At 39.1% G+C, this 20,493-nt stretch overlaps 1 protein-coding gene across 1 annotated transcript in view; it reads left to right on the plus strand.

Moving 5' to 3' along the window:
• Window positions 1-20,235, plus strand: part of LOC140145953 (receptor-type tyrosine-protein phosphatase F-like) — a 166,776-nt gene extending 146,541 nt beyond the window's left edge. Inside the window, exons 2-14 of the mRNA XM_072167690.1 lie at window positions 405-551; window positions 4,280-4,384; window positions 5,655-5,747; window positions 7,298-7,630; window positions 8,037-8,330; window positions 8,828-9,130; window positions 10,755-11,051; window positions 11,622-11,684; window positions 15,058-15,185; window positions 15,716-15,926; window positions 16,887-16,962; window positions 17,479-17,528; window positions 19,766-20,235. Of these exons, the coding sequence (XP_072023791.1) occupies window positions 4,330-4,384; window positions 5,655-5,747; window positions 7,298-7,630; window positions 8,037-8,330; window positions 8,828-9,130; window positions 10,755-11,051; window positions 11,622-11,684; window positions 15,058-15,185; window positions 15,716-15,926; window positions 16,887-16,962; window positions 17,479-17,528; window positions 19,766-19,977 (2,115 nt within the window). The 5' untranslated portion in view covers window positions 405-551; window positions 4,280-4,329 and the 3' untranslated portion in view covers window positions 19,978-20,235. The remainder of the gene's footprint in view (window positions 1-404; window positions 552-4,279; window positions 4,385-5,654; window positions 5,748-7,297; window positions 7,631-8,036; window positions 8,331-8,827; window positions 9,131-10,754; window positions 11,052-11,621; window positions 11,685-15,057; window positions 15,186-15,715; window positions 15,927-16,886; window positions 16,963-17,478; window positions 17,529-19,765) is intronic.
• Window positions 20,236-20,493: the final 258 nt, after the last annotated feature.

Genomic DNA, 20,493 nt, shown 5'->3' on the forward strand with positions numbered 1-20,493 from the left:
TGATGATACCGTCCATCACTAAAATATCAATCTTAGACGTGTAAGAATTCTTAGGCGTGTAAAATCTTAGGCGTCTAAGATTTCATTGGTCAATAATTGAATACGCCTAAGATGATTGGTTGTTTGGAATATCTGGTCCTGTGATTCGTTGATTTAAGTTTGCCGCGAAATTCTTAGACGCCTAAGATTGCATCTTAGACGCCTAAGAATGCATCTTAGACGTCTAAAGTTAGGCGTATTATCTTAGGCGTATTTTGAAGGTATCCGCCATCTATAGATACCTTCAAAATACGCCTAAGATAATACGCCTAACCTTAGGCCACTAATAGCAGGCTACTATATTCAGTGGTAATACCAGGATCTACACCTAAATTGACTGTTTAAATTGATTTATCTTTGTATAGTTTGGGATTCTTGGGGTAGCTGGGATAATTGCAATAAGATATGTGACAGTGGACAGCGAAGAAGATCAAGGACATGCCCAGAGGCCAACGAGTGTGGCGCGAGTAGTGATGGTAGTGCGACAGAGCCGTGTAACACACACGTTTGTGGTAAGTACCAAGTTGGGCTAATTAGGGGCGCATTGGATTATCAGGGGGTGGAAGTTTGGGTCGGGTGGAATGTCATGTTGACGCCAAAGGTGGCGAATTGTATTCAGCGGCTTTTTTAAAATTTTCAATTCTAAAGTATAGGCCTACTTTCACTTAAGCTGGTTTCATACTTTCTGCCGCTTGCCGCTGAGCGGCATGACGATTCATCATGCCGCTTGTACTTTTCTGCAAGTGGAGCGGCACACCGCTGAGCGGCAGCGGCATGACTCTTAAAGCTACTCTTGCCGCTCAGCACCGCTCCAAAATCGTATTTTGTTCTCATACGTCAGAGCGGCACCGGTCCGAGTTGACTTGAATTCAACTTCCAGCGGTGCTGCCGCCGCGGCAAAGCGGTGGAGTGATCGATATATCGGCTTGCCGCTGGTCACCGCTAGCGTTTTTAGTGAGATTGCGCAGTGAAGTAAAATCATCTTCAGAGCGGCAAAGCGGCAAGCGGCAGGAAAGTATGAAACCAGCATTACTCAGAGTTGACCCTTTCGGCAAATCTCATAATTCTTTGCGGTTAGATCTGCTATGTCGTCACGTCGATACGCACTTCGTTATACTGCGCACTTCACAGCTTTGAAATGCGCAGTAAGGATGTGGCTAAACGATGTGCACATCTGCGTGACGTCAAATGACGACATCTCAGGTCTACAAGCAAAGCTTTAGGTGATTTACCGAAAAGGTCATTGACCTCTGCACGAATAGCGAGTTATTTTCGTTTTTATCGCGTTATTTCCTTGCATGTGGCCTTGCCTGTCAGACTGGAGTACCGTACTCCGTTTTTTAAAATCGAAATGGTATCTTAAATGTTCATCAATCAGGATTTCGTCCTGGTCATTCTACCGAGACTGCGCTTGTTGACATGGTTGACGATTGGCTGACGAGCATCAACAGCGGTAAAATGACTGGTGTTGCCTTTATCGACCTTAGAAAAGCGTTCGACACCGTAAATCATGATGTTTTGCTTAGAAAGCTCCATTGTATTGAGTTTTGCATCGTATTTATCTTGTAGAAAGCAAAGGGTTACTTTTAAGGGTATTGTCAAGGATTCTCGAGTACTAATATACTATAGGATAAGCCCGGTGGGTTCAGTCTTCACAGACAATGTGTACGCATGATGGTTCCAATTAGGGGTACTTTTCAAGAAACGTCCGCAGAATTTTCAAGGACAAAATTGTTCGCGATTGTTTAAATTAGGGGTGTTTTGGAGCAAAATTGTCCCTGAAATGAAAAATAGGGTATATTTCTAGGACTTTCGTCCGTGTTTTACCGCTACAGTTTTCGTTATTGTCCTCATTTCCCCGTAAAAAAGGGGGCAAATTCAAAAGTGTCCTTGAAATGGTAAAAACAGGGGTATTTATTTCGGAAAAATGTCCTCGATTCCTTGTGATAAGGGGTGAAATGAAAATGCGTCCTCAAAATGATAAAAATAGGGAAGTATTTGGGTGCAAATTTTCCTTGATTTCGCGCAAAATAGGGGGTAAAATTGCTGCAAATGTCCTTGATTCTCCGTGAAATAGGGGTCATTTTCAAATCCTGGAACGGTCATACGTCCTACCTTTAAATACAAACTGAACCCACCGGGAGGATAAGCCACTCGTTTGCGCAAAGGAAGTCAGTCATTCAGCCTATTCGCCTTCATGCATGTGATGGCATACCTGTGTAGGAGTGTATTTTCTGTGGAAGAGTTGATGCATGTTTACGTCATCGTTTCAAAAAAAATTAAATGGCGAAAAACGGCAAACGGTCGTTTCTTTCCATTACTATCATATTTTGAAAAACCAAGTAGCTGAGGAGTTATCTCAATATGCTAGAAAATATTCTGTTCGATGACCCCATGACGAGACTGGCTAAATAAACTGTATTTTTGCCGGAAAGGGTCCGAATAATTGGCAGTCGATGGACGCCATCTTGGAAAAATAGCTCGAAATAGACTTCCTCGACAGTCGTTCAAGATTGAGGAGATTTTAGCCTGACGATGTTAGACTTGATCAAGACAGACTGTCGTTTGTACTGTAGCGGTCTAAATGTGCATATTTCGTACATAAAATTAGCTCGAAAATCAATAAAACAAGTAACGAATGCGTCTAATTTTCTCTCTACTAACACGTAATGAAAAGGGTATTTCTTTCCTAAAACAAATAAACGTACTTTCAAATTGCGTTACAATCGTATATGTACTTGCACGTCTGGAACTAAGACTAATTTGCGCACTGAAATGTTCAAGAACTGTCAATCATTGACGAAAGCTGACAATGCAATATAGGACAAGTTCCTTTGGCCGTACGCAAATTAAATACCTGCACAAGTACGTAAGTTTTAGGCTGCGCACTGGATTGCATAGCAACCGGCATAGCAACTGTCAATCAATGTTAATCAAAGTCAATCAAACTGCCGGCGAAGTGACTTCACTTTTTATACAGGGATTGAATACGAGTGTCACGGCCCTGGTATTGTCTCTAATTCACTAGAAATAAAAGTTGGTGTTCCCCAGGCCATTATTATTTCTGATTTTTATCAATGATATGCCAAGTGTAGCACGGTATCACATGGCAAAATATCTATGTACGCAGACGATACCACTCTGTCAGTGGTACTGGTACTAATATTATTTAAAAAAAGCTCACTGACGATCTTTCTGCAATTAAGGCATGGTTAAAGTTAACAAATTGTTTCTTAACGGTAAAGATTACGAAGATGGAAATTGACAGACTTTGTGAGGGTGGTAATGTGGTCACGCATAGACATGGTGGGATCAAATATGATTCCCAGATTCCGGATGGAATTGGAGGGCTCGATGATGACTGAGCTGCTCAAATGAAGCGTAACATTGGAAATGGTGTTAATGGCACAAGGGGATGCAGCAGCAAAGAATTCAGTTTTTTGATGATTGTCAACTTGTAAAAGTTCATAGTGGCTAATGTCTTGGTGTAAATATTAATTCTAAATTACTTTGGCACGATCATGTTAATTCAGTCATATAGAAGTTATTTTGTAAAAGAGGACTCTTGAGACGTCTTAAGGGTAGACGAGGTATTGTTGGTCGAAGCAACCTAAAAATCGATTTTCATTATCTAGATCAATGATAAAGTTAGTGAACTTTAGCAGCACAAAATGCACAAAACTAAACTGCCGCCCTCATTCTTCGTCAAATGCCTGGGTGACATACATAGGCATGTCTGAGCATAATATAAGTATTTGACGATGGAAAAAAATATTCAACGACGGAAACGTTTACAATATAATCACAATTTTGCTGCACAGTAGTCTCATGTTGTTCCGCCTTTGCATTCAAATGTATAGGAAGACCACCCGTAGAAGGTCACTCCGAGACTTACTGCAGGGCGGGGTGGTCACGTGCGTATTTATAAAAGCGCACTTATAAATATAACCGAAGTACACTGATATATGTGATGCCATCAAGCAAAATCAGTCGGAACTAGGAAATATTGATTTTGAGATAATGGCTCAACAAAAAAACTATTTCCTTTTCTTTCCTGTTGTTTTTAAATATCTGTAATTGCTCATATCTTTGGAACTGATTGTTCAATTTCAATGTGGTTTTAAATCCAGCTTTGTTAGGCTAAATGTTTTTTACTATCCTATAAGAAACTGAAAATTTAATATTCGACTGATTTTGCTTGATCGCATCAGATAACTTTTTTTCTTTGTCTTTATATTAGAATGCAACAGTAATCCGTGCCAAAACGGTGGTACATGTGAACAAGATCTTATGCAATACAAGTGCGAATGTCTACATTTATTCTACGGAGTTAACTGCGAATTAAGTAAGTCAATTGATTGGTAGCACAAGACATTACAATCATCGTCGTTGGGCAGATAAAAAAAATCCTATGTACATGTACTTGTGGCCCTTGAACATGTTTAAAACAAAACTGCGAAGAGGTTGCATAGAGGTTTTGCTTTAAACATGTTCAGGGACCTATGCCAATATTTTGTATACTGTCGAATATCAGTTTGACATAAATAGTATACACAAGGGCGCCACTATCACGGAGAACAACCCAGCTTCTCTATTGATGTTCTTATATTGTTGTTTACATAGCGCGACCTTCAATACGTAGAATGTTTTAACCCGACAGTAGAGTTACCATGGTTGAAATAACATTAGTTAAAATTACACAGCGTTTTAAGAATTACGGTACCTTTTGTGTTGATTTTGTGGAGAAATGGCTTATTTCGGGCGGAATTTTCCCATGTTCAGAACTCTCTCGCTCTCACACTTAGACGCCAACAATACACGATGAAACTAGATGATTTAGATGCCACAAGATCGAAGAATCAACCAAGAATGACCTGAACTTGTTTTGACGCACTAAACTGTAAATACCTTAAACATGTTAAACATTCAGTGATTTGCTCATCCTGACAATCGTAAAAATCATCAAAATTCAGATTTTGGTACCTTTGTCATTGTTATAGACGTGCTAATAATATAGCCTGCTGGTTGTTCAGCCGAAAGCCGTGTATTTAAGACAAAATAAGGCATTTTACCTGAATTTGTAATTTATATGCTGACAGTTTATAAATTAGCTACATGTATTTGAATGGGGCTTCAACTTCGTCAATATTGCTGTGTCCTTCGGTTTTTGCCAATTTTTTTATTTTAAAAATATCAAATGACAATTTGAATGACTTCACTTTTAAGCAATTTATAAACAATTTTAATTGTTTTAGCCTTTCGCTGGTATCTCTGAATGGGACTTTAAAATATAAGTGTACCCTTGAAACTGAAGGTTACAATTAGGTAAGGCCAATACTACTAAAAACATTTTTTTGGGTTATATTAAAAAAAATCGCATTTAATGAGAGAAAATATACCATTTCAAAGCATCAAAAACAACAATGTACCTTGTTGCTAGCTATAGCAGCCTTTTCAGATGGCCCACAAACAAATAGTTCCTCGTCGTATTTTCATGTATTGCCCAGGCCTATTAGTGGTATAATGCCCCGATATATATTGTATACTGCCCTCCCCAGATGAATGGAAACACGTTTTACTTGAATTTATGTGATTGTTCCTCTTTTATTTTGTAGTGTGTATTTGTAATAACGGTACATGTAAGCAGGCTGGCCAAGTCTACGTTTGTGATTGTCCTATGTACTATGAAGGCGATCAGTGCGAAATAGGTAATTATCATATGTTACATACCAATCATAAATATCTGTATATTAAAGGCCCTATTTTTTGGGCTAAATGCTGAATAACTGAATCATATAAATACCAATTTGATGATACAATGGGCAATTCCATTTAAAATCCAGACTACCACAGGGGGAGTATGTTTTCAAATGTAGTTTTAGTCAGGGTTAATTATTTTGAAACTCGTACTCCCCCTGTATTATGGCTTTACCTATTTCTTCCACAACTGGAGTGAGTATTTCAAATGGAAGTTACTCAACCGTCTATTCTATACTCCCTCTGTGGAAGGTATTTCCAAAATCTTCCACAGGGGTAGTGTGAAATTTAAATGGAACAGCCCAATCTCACGTATATTTCATAAAAGCGTAAATGTAAAGTGCTATACTCAGCGTCGACTGCTCTCATATGGGTTTCCGAATTCAACAGCCTCACGCGCGATAATAAAAGTACGTGCGTCTATTTCGTCACAATGAGATCAATGGATTTTGAAAAGTTTCTCTTCTTCCTTCTTTCCTTTCCCTCGCTAAAAAGCATTTGGGGTGTTGCGTTAGGGTTAATAGTGCATAGATTTTGTGTGAGGTTTTTTTTAATATTGCCCAATAAAGTTGAACGTGTATGAGCCGCTTTAGTCATAAAAGTCATATTGTCGTATTTTACTGAGAAGGACGCCCTCAATGTTTTTCAATTTTTGTATGATGTTCATGAGTAAACTAACATAATTATCCTTAAAACAAATTAACGCTTTAAGTGCTGTAGTTGTGATAAAATCCGAAATTTAGAATAAAATAAAACGAAGTATGTCGTTTAATTATTACCAATTACGATCGAAATATTAGTCGAACGCGTAAGCGACATTCTTAATTAAAGCCATATTATAATATTTGCTGAGGAGGACGCCCTCAAAATGTTTCAAAATTCTTTTTTTTACACGATTATATTGTAATTTATTTATTGTTATTTAACATATTACCCTGCACAAATCAAAACCCTAGGCGCTGTAGTTTTGTCAAAATTTGAAATGTTCAATGAAACACATGAACCGTCGTTTTATTATTACGAACGCATACGCGATGTTCATAACACAGTACGTACTAGTACATGGCGTGCGGGACCGGTCATCTACACATACCGAAGGAGCGATACGTATTGGCGACATCGGCGCTGGTTTTAAATTCCAATTTTCTTTGCTTTGCCTAAGTTGTTTGGTTCAAACTTAAAAGGGAATATATCTGACAGTATAAGCTAACATTTTATGGAAAAAACTCTATACGTATATGGTGTGCGCGAAGGTCAAAACACAACAAAATGACCAACCTCAGTCACGATCAACATAGTAATATGCATTGGCTGTAATCAAATGCAGGCTTATAAATATTGAGATAAATATTGTGCGAAAGTAGCGCGCGCATGCTGACAAATTCAATAGATGTTTGGATAGAGCGATGAAGCTTCGACCTGCCCGCTAAAAGCATTAAAAAAATGATGATTTATCAGCCATGCGGATTTGATTTACACATTTTTTCATTTTTTCGTACAGACCGCCGACCCGCTTGTGTGACCAACATTTCAGCCATTGCAATCTCAGAAGATGAAATATGCCTATCATGGGACCAATCACGTGACGGCTGTCTCGCTGACAAATACGAAGTTAACTATGAATTAATCAACGGTGATCAATGCAACGCCCCTATCACAGATAGTGAAACTTTGCCGATGATAACTGGCAACAAAGTGATCTTGAATATGCTGATACCATATTCGACGTATAGAATCAGCGTGGTTCCGATAAGATGCGTAGAAGCACCAGGCTTGGAGACATGGGTGGAAGAAGGCAGTAGTTTGACGATTGAAATTGACACTCTATCAGACGGTAATCATATCCCTGATTTCATTCAGAGGGCATGCCCCGGGGGAACACTGTCCCACAGATTTTTTTTGCTCGCTTCGTCGCATTGTTGTGCATTTAATATTGGAGCATGATAGGCCTATTGTTTTAATAATTAAACTTTTGCACATTTTTGCCCAGAACGGTTTTTTTCATCGTCAATGACAACCAAGTTTTAGCGGTTCCACCCTGAATAACCCTCATTTTCTGGGGAGACCACACTGAATGATCTCTTTTTATCGAAAAAATGAACCTACACTGCACCGTTAGACCCCTTAACTCTGGAGCCCGTCCAGCTACAAATTCGATTGTCAGAAGATCAGAAGAATATTTTGTCAGGTTATAAATATTCGTAAATTTAAATATCCCTCCATATTCGTTCATTTTATAGTTCCGATTCTGCCACCAGCCAATGTTCAAGTAACTGCCACAGACCGCATGATAGACTTCACGTGGGATTTGGTACCATGTGGAAGTCGTATGGGCGCTCATAATACCTACAGATTTGAGTTTGAGCCGTATACTCCAGAACGGCGTGTGTTGAACGCAACTACACCTAGGACCGGTTTCACCAGGCCTCAAGTCAAGTGCAACACCGAATATACATTTCGTGTCGCTGCGGTGACGAACACGGGGACTGGGCCATTTAGTGAGACATTGCGATTCACGACGGATCTTAATTCAGGTAATGAATAGTGTTTTCTTATAATTTCTTCCAGCCGTTGAATACGTTTTGGCTCGGCTAACTCCAATCAGACCGGAATTAGCGAAAAACTGAAAGCAAGGATGATTGTGTGGCCTGAAAACTAAAAGTCCCGGGCTAAAAGTGCGGACGATTGTGTTACCTGACTTTGCTAATTCCGGCCTGATTGGAGTTTTTCACGGGGGAGAGGGGCAAAAGTTTATTCCCAAAATTGCAGTTGATTTGGACATTGAATTTAGGGGTTACGCATAATTACATACCGTGAACATCCGAAAGCATAGACGCTCGATGATTTGCTCAAGTGGAAATTTACGTAATTTTGGTTTTTGCCTCAAAAATGGGGGTAGGGCAAATACTGGGGGATTTCCCCCTTGCCCCCCCCCCCACTGCCAAAACACCATCAACGGCTGGAAGGGCCAATTTAAGAAATGTTTTGTGGCAACATTTTTCAATGAACATTTTTGTCGATCTCATCCCAGATCCATTCAGTCCAGATTCTATCGTTCAAGTTCTTCCGATTTCGCCAACTTCCGTCAATGTCAACTGGCGTCCTAACGACTGCGTTGCCTCGGCCTTCACTGTGGAATACAGACTCATAAACCAGGACCAATGTCTCTATGACGAATCAAGGCCAGTGATTTTGAATTCCGCACCAACACAAGGGGGTAAAGTTACTGTGGGTAACTTGATACCATTTTCTTCCTATGAGTTCCGTGTGAGTGCACAGAATTCGGACGGCGAGAGGGTGGGCAAAGTGGCTACTTTTACTACGTTTTCCGAAAGTAAGTTTTTATTCTGGTACTTTAATATGAAATCGATACTGTAAGCTTTAAGGCTGAACATAAAAGCCATTTGTTGACAGAAAAATGTAAAAATGGGGTTTTAGGTGAGAACATCACTTTTTAAAACATAGGGCTTAATTGGGTCCGCAGAATCGAGTTCGATTCCAAAATTTACAACGTACCGGAAAATATACGCCGGAGACTTCTGACTATCGCGATATCGAGGGTTGAGAGCCAGAAAGCCCCATAAACTGAGCAAAATGTGGCCAGGGCACTGTGGAAGATATATTTCATTATAAATCATGACAAAATTCAATAGAAAACAAAAAAAAAATTGTGGTGGAAATATGATTTTTGAAGACCAAAGCAAGCAGCCAACTTTATGCGCATTTTGTGAGAGCAGGTCATAGTGAGTTCGGATTTCTGGCTATGAACCCTCGATATGGTCATTTGAAACCTCTGTCATTCGTTTAATATCGTTAAGTAGAACACTTATATGGCCTAGAGCTTTATTGATATGTCGGCGGATAAATCCCGCATATTATGCATCATTCTTAGTCAGTGGGAGTGGTCTATTACGTAGACACATAATCTGATTGGACGAGTGCATGATTTTGGGTGTCGTCTATCAGGCTGTAGACGACCTCACGTCATCATAAGTGCTGATAACGCGTAATACCATCATAGAGGTTCGCGTATGTATCGCGTTGTATGCGTAGACGCAGTGCGGAATACTCGCACGCGAAAAGATGTGAAGTTGTAAAGAAGTTTCGTTCATTTTTAGAAAAAGGGAAGTTTTTATGACTATGATGACGGTAACTTAATTTTAGTGCTTTAAAAAATAGTTTACAGTTATTAAAATAATATTGTACTGACTAAGAATGAGAATAAACGATAGGAATTTTTATTTTGACTATCCTCGACCTATGATAGACGACAGGCAGGTCCAATATTTTTATCGTAGTGCTGCGCCGGCATCCACGCGTCAAAATATTGGACATGCCTGGCGTCTATCCCACGTTAGAGGATAGTCAAAATAAAAATTCCTATCGTTTATTCTCTAACTAATACACAGTGTGTGTGTTATGATATATGTTGAACACTTTGGTAGTGCGTGGGACTACATGATACAAGAGTACATAGTCATGATAGTATTATGCCTAGACTGCATGTTTATCACAAAAATATACAACTTTCCATTTTTATATTGTCATAATGCGCCAAGAAGCTGAGGTGTTATGTAATTTCAATATGTCCCGGACAATATGTTAATATAATATTTTCCTGATAGCTCCATGGAGGCTTAATGACATATAGCACTAGCTAATAACCATTATGTGGACAGGGCCTTAAAAATTGAACCAGAAAGACCTGTGCAAAAACAAAAATCACGGGTATATATTAGTCACCCTAATAGTTCTCCTGTTTTAACTGGTCAATAGTAAAATAGGGATTGGTGTTATAATAATATTGTGCTATTGACTAGAAATTAGAATGACGAATAAATCACTGTGCACGTAATGGCACTCCTACGTGATTTTGAATAGCTAAACGAGCGTAAGCACAAGACCTAAGAAATCGCAACCTCTGGATTAAATTCTCTCGCATTGTGTTTCTGTTATAGGTCCGACGGGCACACCACAGAATCTCCAATTAGTCTCTGCTACACGCAATGCAGTGGCGTTCACATGGAATCAGGTACCATGTGGTGAAAGGCGAGGTAGTATACAAAACTACGTGTATGAGCTCTTAGACGAAAATGGTGAGGTTATCCGTTCAAATTTGACGTCATTAACGACAGTGACCGCGTTTCATCTTGAGGAGGACAAAGAGTATAGCTTCCGTGTAGCTGCTATCAATAGTGCTGGTCAGGGAAGTTTCACTACGGAATTGACGGTTTCCACTACAATGCAAAATTATGGTACGGTGTCATATGGGCGTAATTACTCCATAATGATGAATCACATAATAAATATAAACCGGACCTTGTGTTTTAGGGTCACTATTGAGGGCGCTCTTTTGCGGTACAAAGCCGTTTTTGAATTCGGTGAATCCCGCAGGGTCCTTCACATGATGACGATGACCTCGATGATGGCGATGATGATGATGATGACGGTGATGATGATGGCAATGTTAATGATGATGATGTGATGATGATGATGGCGATGACTACGATGGCGGTGATGATGATGATGATGATGATGACGGTGATGATGACGTTGATGATGGTGATGATGATGTGATGATGATGATGGCGATGACTACGATGGCGATGATGATGATGATGGCGATAATGATGATGATGATGGCGATGATGATGATGATGATGATGATGATGATGATGATGATGATGATGACGATGACGACGATGTTGATGGTGATGGTGATGACGACGATGATGATTTTTATAACGATAAAAGGAGGGATGACACGAATTTCATAATGGGAAACATTACACTCATTTATACTGGGTGTGATATTTTTCTTCCAGAATGCGATGACATCGACAACCCATGCCCCTTTGGTCTCTACCCAATCGGTGGCGTATGCGAAGGTAAAATTGGAATTCACATTGTTCTGGTCAATTCAGAAATCATCGATTACTGCAGATTGTTATCTTACAGGCGGTTCCGATCAGGGTAACGCCTGATTGTCGGCTACACTTGCCCGCCCTTTAAAAATACCCGATCAGTTATCTACGGCGACCCCCTTCGTTCACCAGGTCACTCGTGCCTGGCCGACGTTTCATCAGCGTTATCTCCTAGATTTCAGCTGTTAATGCCTAGATATGCCCGACATAAAAAAACACCCAGATTTGGTCAATGCGAATTAGATAATTATTTTGAAAATCTGAGCAAAAGTAATATCATTTCTATTTTATGAGCGCTAAAGATAAACAAGCGTACTATCATACCATGCATACCTATACTCCACTTGCTCTATGAAAAAGGACATAAATCCAGGCCCGATTATTGGTAATTACCCCGTTTGGTCAATTTCACCCCTAGCTGGATAAGCCCACCCCAATGATAAACCATAGTAGACAAGCCAAAAGATAGAAAATTGTTATGTTATTATATAATTATGGAACCTGCTGGCACACCTTTCACACCTTGTTGATGGCTCTATATTAAGGTATCAGCAAGGGGGTGACACTAAATTCACGGTTGTTCTATTAGCAACGCAAAATCTATGAAAAATTCAGCTGGTTTACTAGCTAGAAAGTGAGGCCAGTTATCGATCCGTTATAGCTCGTTATGAATAATTCATGTTCGACCCCTTGGATCATGTTAATTGAGTTTGGCAAATAACAACGTTGTTAGTTTTGCGAACTTTGCCTGTTCAATGAGAGTATAGCGCGCCCCAATACATCTGGGCACAAAACAGGCGAAAACGATCCAGTTTAACGAAATGGCGGACGGGTATTCCCATCAGGCACCAGTGATATGTTTTTTCAAAGAAAGTCTACTAATTTGATATGAAATGACATTTTGCAAAAGCAAAGTCACAATTAGGACTTGCTGTCAATAATATGAAGGAAATATGTGACAGAGGCAAGGTGGGAAATACAAGTAGTATTTAAGTTATAATAACCTTTGATACCCGACCTGACCTTCCATCATGGCGCCTTATTCGTCTTTATGTATTTCTATTATGCTCTCAAGTAAAATAAAATACCAATCTGCTCTGAGCAGACAATGTTACTTGGCTCCCAGCATGAATTATTGATTTTATACGGAAGTAAAGAAATGCACAGTGTATGTGCATGATGTGCAAGCATACTCCAAATATTTACGGTAAATCTGAATAGTGGTCACATGTTAACATATCATGTGTTCGGGAAATCACGTGGCAACATTTTAAGATTTCAGGCTTGTTTACTAGTTAATTGCCATTTGTACTCTTTATTATTTATCTTTGTTAATTAACATATATTTTAAATGCTGATAAATCGTGGTTGGCTACCCATGATATCTGTTAAATTCAATGTTTTATGAATATAATTCTACCACGCAGAGGGGTCACGCAGCAGAATTTCACATCACCTGACTTAGCTACATTTCGAAGCTCTGCTCTTCAAATTCATGTAAATTTCAAAGTTTATACATTTAATATATTTAATATGATACTAATTTTTTGTTATAACCAACTGGTACACGAAATATACTAGCTTATTACCTATACAGAAAGGTGATTATCAGCCTTTACTCAGCAAATTGACATGCCCGGCATATGCAGCCATTCTCCGTCTGGATAACATGACTGTCGCCCTCAATACGTCTGGGCGCAAATTTAAATAACAATACGCTATTTACATATCAATGCGGCCTCATGCTAATTAAAGCTGCCCCATCCAGGAGTTCATCTATGGTATCAGCAGGGGATAATTGGAGGGATTAGTGGTTTTAATTTTTAGTCCTTTTTCGAAGAGCAGTTAGAGTATATTGCGTTACGAAACGACCACTCAGCCAACACACTACGTTTTCACGACGTCGCTGACGTTGTATTCCGGGTTGTATTTAGGTTGTAATAAAGTAACGTAACGTATATATTGACAACTTTATTTTAACGTACCTGGATATGATTTTAAAAATGATGTGGTATTTACGTCTTAAACACGTATGAAATTAAGTTTCTATAATTCATAAGTCGTTTTAACGTTCGAGCAGACTTAATGGGGATTTTGAATAATACGTTCACAACTTGACGTCGAAACAACGTCATAATGACGTTATATCAATGTCCGAAATGTAATAACAAATACGTACGTAAATGACCTTTATACGACATTGTAACTACGTAAAATAGTTGGCTGGTCTTCTCACCAACAAGCAGACATTTCACGCAATATAATATTAGGGACGGTTTAACCTTAGAACTTAGGGTTGTACCCCACCCTAAGATTTTTTATCCGTCGCAAAAAATTGCACGTGTTCACGCCCAAACGACCTAAGCTAATCGTAGATCCATCCTTTGCGCTCATCTCTGTGAGATCTAGTGGAAAATAGGATTCTGTGATTGGTTTTTGTCAAAACTTCAAGTGTTCCCTTCATCCAATCAGAATTTTTTTTGTATCAAACGAAGGCTAACACTCCCCCTAAAACACTTTTCTTGTTATAGCAAGGCGGATGTGGTAAATCTGTTAAAAACTACCTATCCAAGGACATTTTTTGACCAAAATGTAGGTTTTAAAAGTCAAAACCTCCAGTGTTCCTTACAATATTTTTCAAATTTTATGTCATTAATTGAAAGAGGACACTTATATTGTCCATGTACTAGCCTCATTTTAATGGGCAATGGTCAACATTGTCAATTCTCTTTAAACATGTTAAATTGCAAATCTTGTGCAAAAAGATACTATTTTCGCCTGTTTTGTCATAGGGTTGTAAATTCAATGAACTATGACTTTGCTAAAGAGCGCCTACAAATTGATATGAGGCCCACTATATAGTTGGTTTCTACTGTAAAATAAATGATTTTCATTTCCCTCCTGTGAAATTATTCCATGACCTACTGACTTTCTACTTGTTAGTGAGGTTGAAATAGTCATTTCCTTTTATATTAAGGAAAAACATTCGGTGAAAATCGCATTTTTGTATCAATTTTGCCTATTTATACAAAGCCAGAATTTCCGAAATTCGCATGGGCGCCTTCACATTATGACGTCATAGCGGCATTATGTGGGGCATATTTGTACATAGTTTGGTATCACTGTATTAGAGGAGACCCATAGCTATACCAATTATAACGGTAATATGACGTTTATAATTTTAAATTAGCCCCCTCCCTTCGAAGTCCGTTTACAAAATATGGCTCGGTAGTTCTAGGGTTAAAATAATCTTTAGGTCTGCTCATCAAAATAATCTTAAAATTAAAACAAGACGACACTTGTTTTTGTTTCTCTTGTATTTTTATATTCGGCGTAGTTGTGAAAATCATCATTGTGAATGTTGTCTTTGCCCGTATTGACGATATGCCAGCCGTGTTCACCCCGAGTCTTAGCGACAAGTCTTCCACAGATTTCAGTGTTCTATCATGTCGAATTGAATTGCAGGTAATGTGGTGTTAAGATTACATATTGAGGAGGGCCATTCTCCAGAAAGTGGGCCTATTTGTTATCATCTAGAAAAAAAATGCTTTTTTATGTGTGTATATGAATATAAAGTTTGTTAACGGAAATGTCCATCATCTCACGCATATTATTATATGATTGACACTGAACATGTCACAAACGTTACCCACCAAATGTCACAAACGTTACCAAAGGTAACACAAAAGTTCAAGTAAGAATATACTGGGGGCGCGGGTCCCCTCCGCCCTCCCCTGGGTCATACCGGGGGCTTCTCCCCCCCCCCCCCGCCACCCCCTGGATCCGCCGGTGGATAAAATAGAGCAATAAAAATGGCCCCTTTATTTCGTCCAAAACCAAACCAGCCAATGACACAATAGCACCAAGATATCCAATACCTTGACAGTGCCTTAAAAATCACCAAATCATGGCCCAACCATCAATATTTACACCGGGTTATAATGGGTCGCAATTTGGAGATACCTGATTTTAATTACTAAAAGTATCTTCTATAGATGGAAATAATATTTTTGGACTATGGTATACTTGACGCCGAAGTTCTGAATCTGTACGACAGTGTGGCAGCCGAGATCATTCTGAGGTTCCATCTTCAATCCAGTAGAATATTGAATGATGTGGCAGCGGTTGACAGAATCAACGAGGTAGCGGGAACTTCCGGGGATATAGGTGATCAGCTGGTGCTTAAAAGGCCTTTTACTGCTGAAGGTAGGTTAATTCACCCCATGAGAACTACCTGCCGATTGGCCAAAATGAACAATGTGTCCAATTTTGAACCAATCAAGGAGGGTATTAATAAGATCATCTGCCAATGCAAGTTTGACCATAAATAGTTTTAAAGTCTAGTCATAATTGGTAATTGAAATGAACATTTCAAGTTATCAACCAATCAGAAATGCTGTTAGATACCAGTAGTGTTCAGGGGGTTAAAGTCATACTGTATACAGTCAGACGTTTGAGAATAAAATCTTACGAGAGAGGGCAATCAATCCCATGCTCTGACGCTGGTGAGCCAAGTTAACATCGTTTTGCAATTAATCATCTTGCCGGTTCATTCATCATGTCTCGATGGTTTATCTGGAAACGATCCTTTAACCGTTTTTACACTTGTTCGGAATTACCGACTTTTTGAGCACTTGACATGACAACACACCGACATACCGAGGACATTTTGACTTTCGTCATTTTTCAGGTCTTCAGAAATATTAGTAGTGCAAGGAGGGTGTGGATGTTTGGGATGGATGTGGTTTTGCGGGGAGGGGAAGGTGTGGGTAATTGGCTGTCTGTTATGGGTGTGGAGTGGGTGGGATGTAAATTATTTGTCGATCGCTTAATTCTCTTCACGCGGGTGTCGACTGCAGACGACATGTTTCAAATTTTTTTTAAAATTCAAAATTCCTGAATTATAAATTTTCTTGACCATATTTGGAATCAGCATGAAAAATGCATTAAAATGAGTACAAACAAGCCTAGTATTGGTTCAGTAGTTCTTAAGATAGCTCTTGATATTTTGAGAAAATATTTCAAAACTTGAACTTTTTTCGTTGTTCCCGCGCTTGGCTAGCACGCATAGCATTAACTCTTTGCATGCAAGCTATATAATTAATAAATATAAAATGTGATGAAAAACATGACGCATTAAATTCTGAAATGATTTTATATCAACAGATATCTGTCCATTTACGTACTGTGAGAATGGAGGAACTTGTGTGAGCCAGGGACCTTACTATCCAGGAATATGTCAGTGAGTAAATTGAATCGGCTTCATATTTAGATTGGGAACCAGCGGGAATATGTCTAGGATTATCAAGATATATATGTCAAAATAAATCAAGAAAAATAGCACACTAGCAGATGCATAAACCACCGTGTAGTTTCAATGTGGGAGACAGTGACGTAGCGTCATAGGGGCACGGGGGGGTTGGAGCGTGGGGTACGAGATGTGAAAATTTAGAAAATCACATAGGAAAAGTGTCGAAAAATCAGCCCGGTGCCCCCCCCCAATTGTGGTCGGTGCCCCCCCAATAAGATGACTCATGATGTGTTACTGGTGAGAGATGCAGTTCCACTAGCATCTACACTTGACTGTTTTAATGTACATGTATGTGTATGACATTTAACTCAAAACTTTCTAGAATACGAATCTTTGGATGATGGGCTCAATGCTCCATTCATATGTTACAATATGACCACAAACAGAACTGAAAATTGAAAAATTAAACTCGTAATTATTTTGTGCTTATATTTATCACTCCTTTAGGTGTCCAGATTCGTTTGAGGGACCACGATGTGAAACTGCTGAACAATCAGGTAAGCAAATAAATCTTGCAAACAATCGTAAACACAAAAGTGCGTTAATTCTTACAATTTTGATTTGCGTTTAAACGTTCAAATCATATTGTCGTGTATTCCACAAACTGACGAGCAGCGAGCACCAGATAGTCTTGTTCAAGACTTTCTCTTATAGAGGAGGTGACTTCTGACGTCAATGCCTGGCAGTATGCGCTCGCATCATCACAATTTCCATTATTTTTTGCCTGGCAGTATGCGCGCGCATCATATTCTGTTCAGGGCTCGTGTTTTAAAACTCCCGCCACATCACAATAAGGCTATTGAACAGTGTAGTGCTGGCATGGGGTTCACTCAAGCATATCGATATACCAGTCCCTTGCCTTTGTTGATAAACATTGAGGTCAACTCATCTATACTACAGCCAGGCGATCACCCCTTACGGTATTGCGCATGCCTACTGCCTACGAACCACTGCACGTCCTGACGTCCTGGGACTGCTGTCAATTTACAAATTGCGGCGATCTGTTTATTTCTAAGTCGCATACCATCTACTCAATCTGATCGCGCAAGACGAACCACCGAGTCTTGTTGAAATTGTAGTTTAAACCAGGGACCGTATCCGGCCCCTGTTCAAATGAGGCAATACATGAACAAACAAATTACGACGAACAAGTGAGCTTTTGTTATCCCTGTAGCCTACATGATTGGATAATGACTATAATTTAGCTAGCGCGGCATCTCCCCGGGCATCTCATTATTTCCTATACTTCCATGATGCAGTCATGTCTACAGTAGAATTCATCTCGACCTTTGCAGGACTTAACCCCATTAAAAGCTATTAAACCAAGATAACACTCATTGAAACAGCTCAACTGATTAAATCGGATCTTCTCTGGCTGTGCACATGTGACTGTTTTCATGTGCGATATCGCAATAAAGTTTGTATTAAAGCTTCAGTTGGGTAACCGATTATAAAGGAAACGAAAGGAAACAATGGTATGTGTACCATTGTTCACGAAATGAGACAATGGCGTGCTTTTTGTAAACCAGCATTCTTGAAAATGAGCAACATAATGATTATTGACTTAACACGGTTTGGAAATAATTTCTTCATATTTTTGGTGTTATCTGTCGTTTACATATCCTTCCTAAAACACAAAAGTACGACCCTCTCCAAACACCTAAATTAGCTAAAAATTTAGGACATGTTAAAAAACTATATTTTCTAGAACTTTAGAAGAGTACTTTTAATATTGGCCGGTTATTTTTCACACAGCGACGTTAACTAGTCATATCCCCATACTGTTAACGTAGGGCTATTTGTAAAGGTCACGCGTCAATGGGAAAGAGCACTGTGTATTGTGTATAGGAAAACGGACAGTAACTGCAGTATGTGGTATTCTTAACCCAAAGAATTCCGGATTCACGGATTAAAAAAACACATTAAACAGTGACCATAGGTTCATCGAGACCGTATCTTTAGCTATCTTTGACCCACACCCATCGCTAAAGAATGTACCACCGATAACATGTGTGCAGCACAGCGCAGTAACTAGCATGTGACTTTGGGTGTGTACGGGCTTGAATCAAAACTAAGCATCAGATAACTACAAATTATAGTGACCATTGCAAGAACGGATATACACTTGATAATGTAGGATAACGTCGCCCGCTGTAGTCATATTTCACACAGTGGACGGTTTATCCTGATCTCATATTCGACAGTATGCGAAATTAGCACACAAGGAATAAAATTTATCGCTAAATAAAATCTACTTTATTGACCCTTGTAATGCCTTTTAGTATATATTTATAGTTAATAATAGTTATTAATTACCCTTGAATCTTGATTCGCTAAGATTGAGATCAGTGGCGGATGGCGTAGCCAGGATTTTAGTACGGGGGGTGCGTGTGCGCGTCTGGAGGAGGGGGTGCAAAGCCAAATTTTCGTTTCAATTTGTCAATTTTTTGTCCAATTTTTAGTCATTTTAATAACACTTTACTCTTTGCCGTCCCCATTTTATCCTGAAAATTTTTCGGGGGCTGGCTACGCCTGTTGCATATATAAAAATGATGGTTCATTTTCAGTAGCTTTAAAACTGAAATAAACATTATTTCGGTTTCCGATCTATTTGAGAGAAATTTGTGACAACCTTGCGAACGAAGTAACAGTAAAATGTAGCCAAATAAGCAAATACACAAAATAAAAACGGATAACCTATCAAGATTTCCCGTTCCCTGTTTATTTATTTCAGATAATACAGCGCTAATCATCGGTTTTTCGGTCGGCGGTGGCGTCCTTCTACTCCTTCTTTTAGCAGCATGTCTGTTGGCCTTCTGCGTACTTACACGCCGCAAACGGGAAGTGAAAGAAAATGAACCAGAACCAGCACCCTACTTGATAGATCCATATACACAGACACCACCATGGTCATTTGGGCCTCTGGCGCAAACTAATAATTACTGATAATATTAAAGTATCGGCCACTTAAATCGGCCATAGGGTGAACGTATTTGTTAATTAACGAGGATTTTAGATGAGCAAAAACAACGCCTAAACACTTTTATAGCTTAGTGTCAAATTAAAACTGCCATTATAGTTAATGTCTGCTCGTTTTCACATCGAAGACATCATAAAGGACATAATGAACATTCGCATCATAACAGTTTTAACTTAAAAGTCTAAATTCGAAAGAAAGTGTATAGTTTGATTTTGGTCAATAAGTCAAAGATGGAGTCTTAAATCAAGACCTACCAAATGTATGTTACAGACTGATAAATTTATTCTGTAGAGTTCGATACCTCATTTGTCCAAATCGATGCAGAATTGATGACACAATGACCTTTTAAATGCCGTACCCAGGATTTTAAAGTTGCAGTAATTCCTATTGATGATATGGTTTTCCTATACTTCTCAAGATTTATCATAAAGGCACACCATAACAGAGACGGACTACATGTAGGACTGTCTGACTTTTGCCCT

The sequence above is a fragment of the Amphiura filiformis genome, chromosome 2, assembly GCF_039555335.1.
Source record: "Amphiura filiformis chromosome 2, Afil_fr2py, whole genome shotgun sequence".
Classification (NCBI taxonomy): Eukaryota; Metazoa; Echinodermata; class Ophiuroidea; order Amphilepidida; family Amphiuridae; genus Amphiura; species Amphiura filiformis.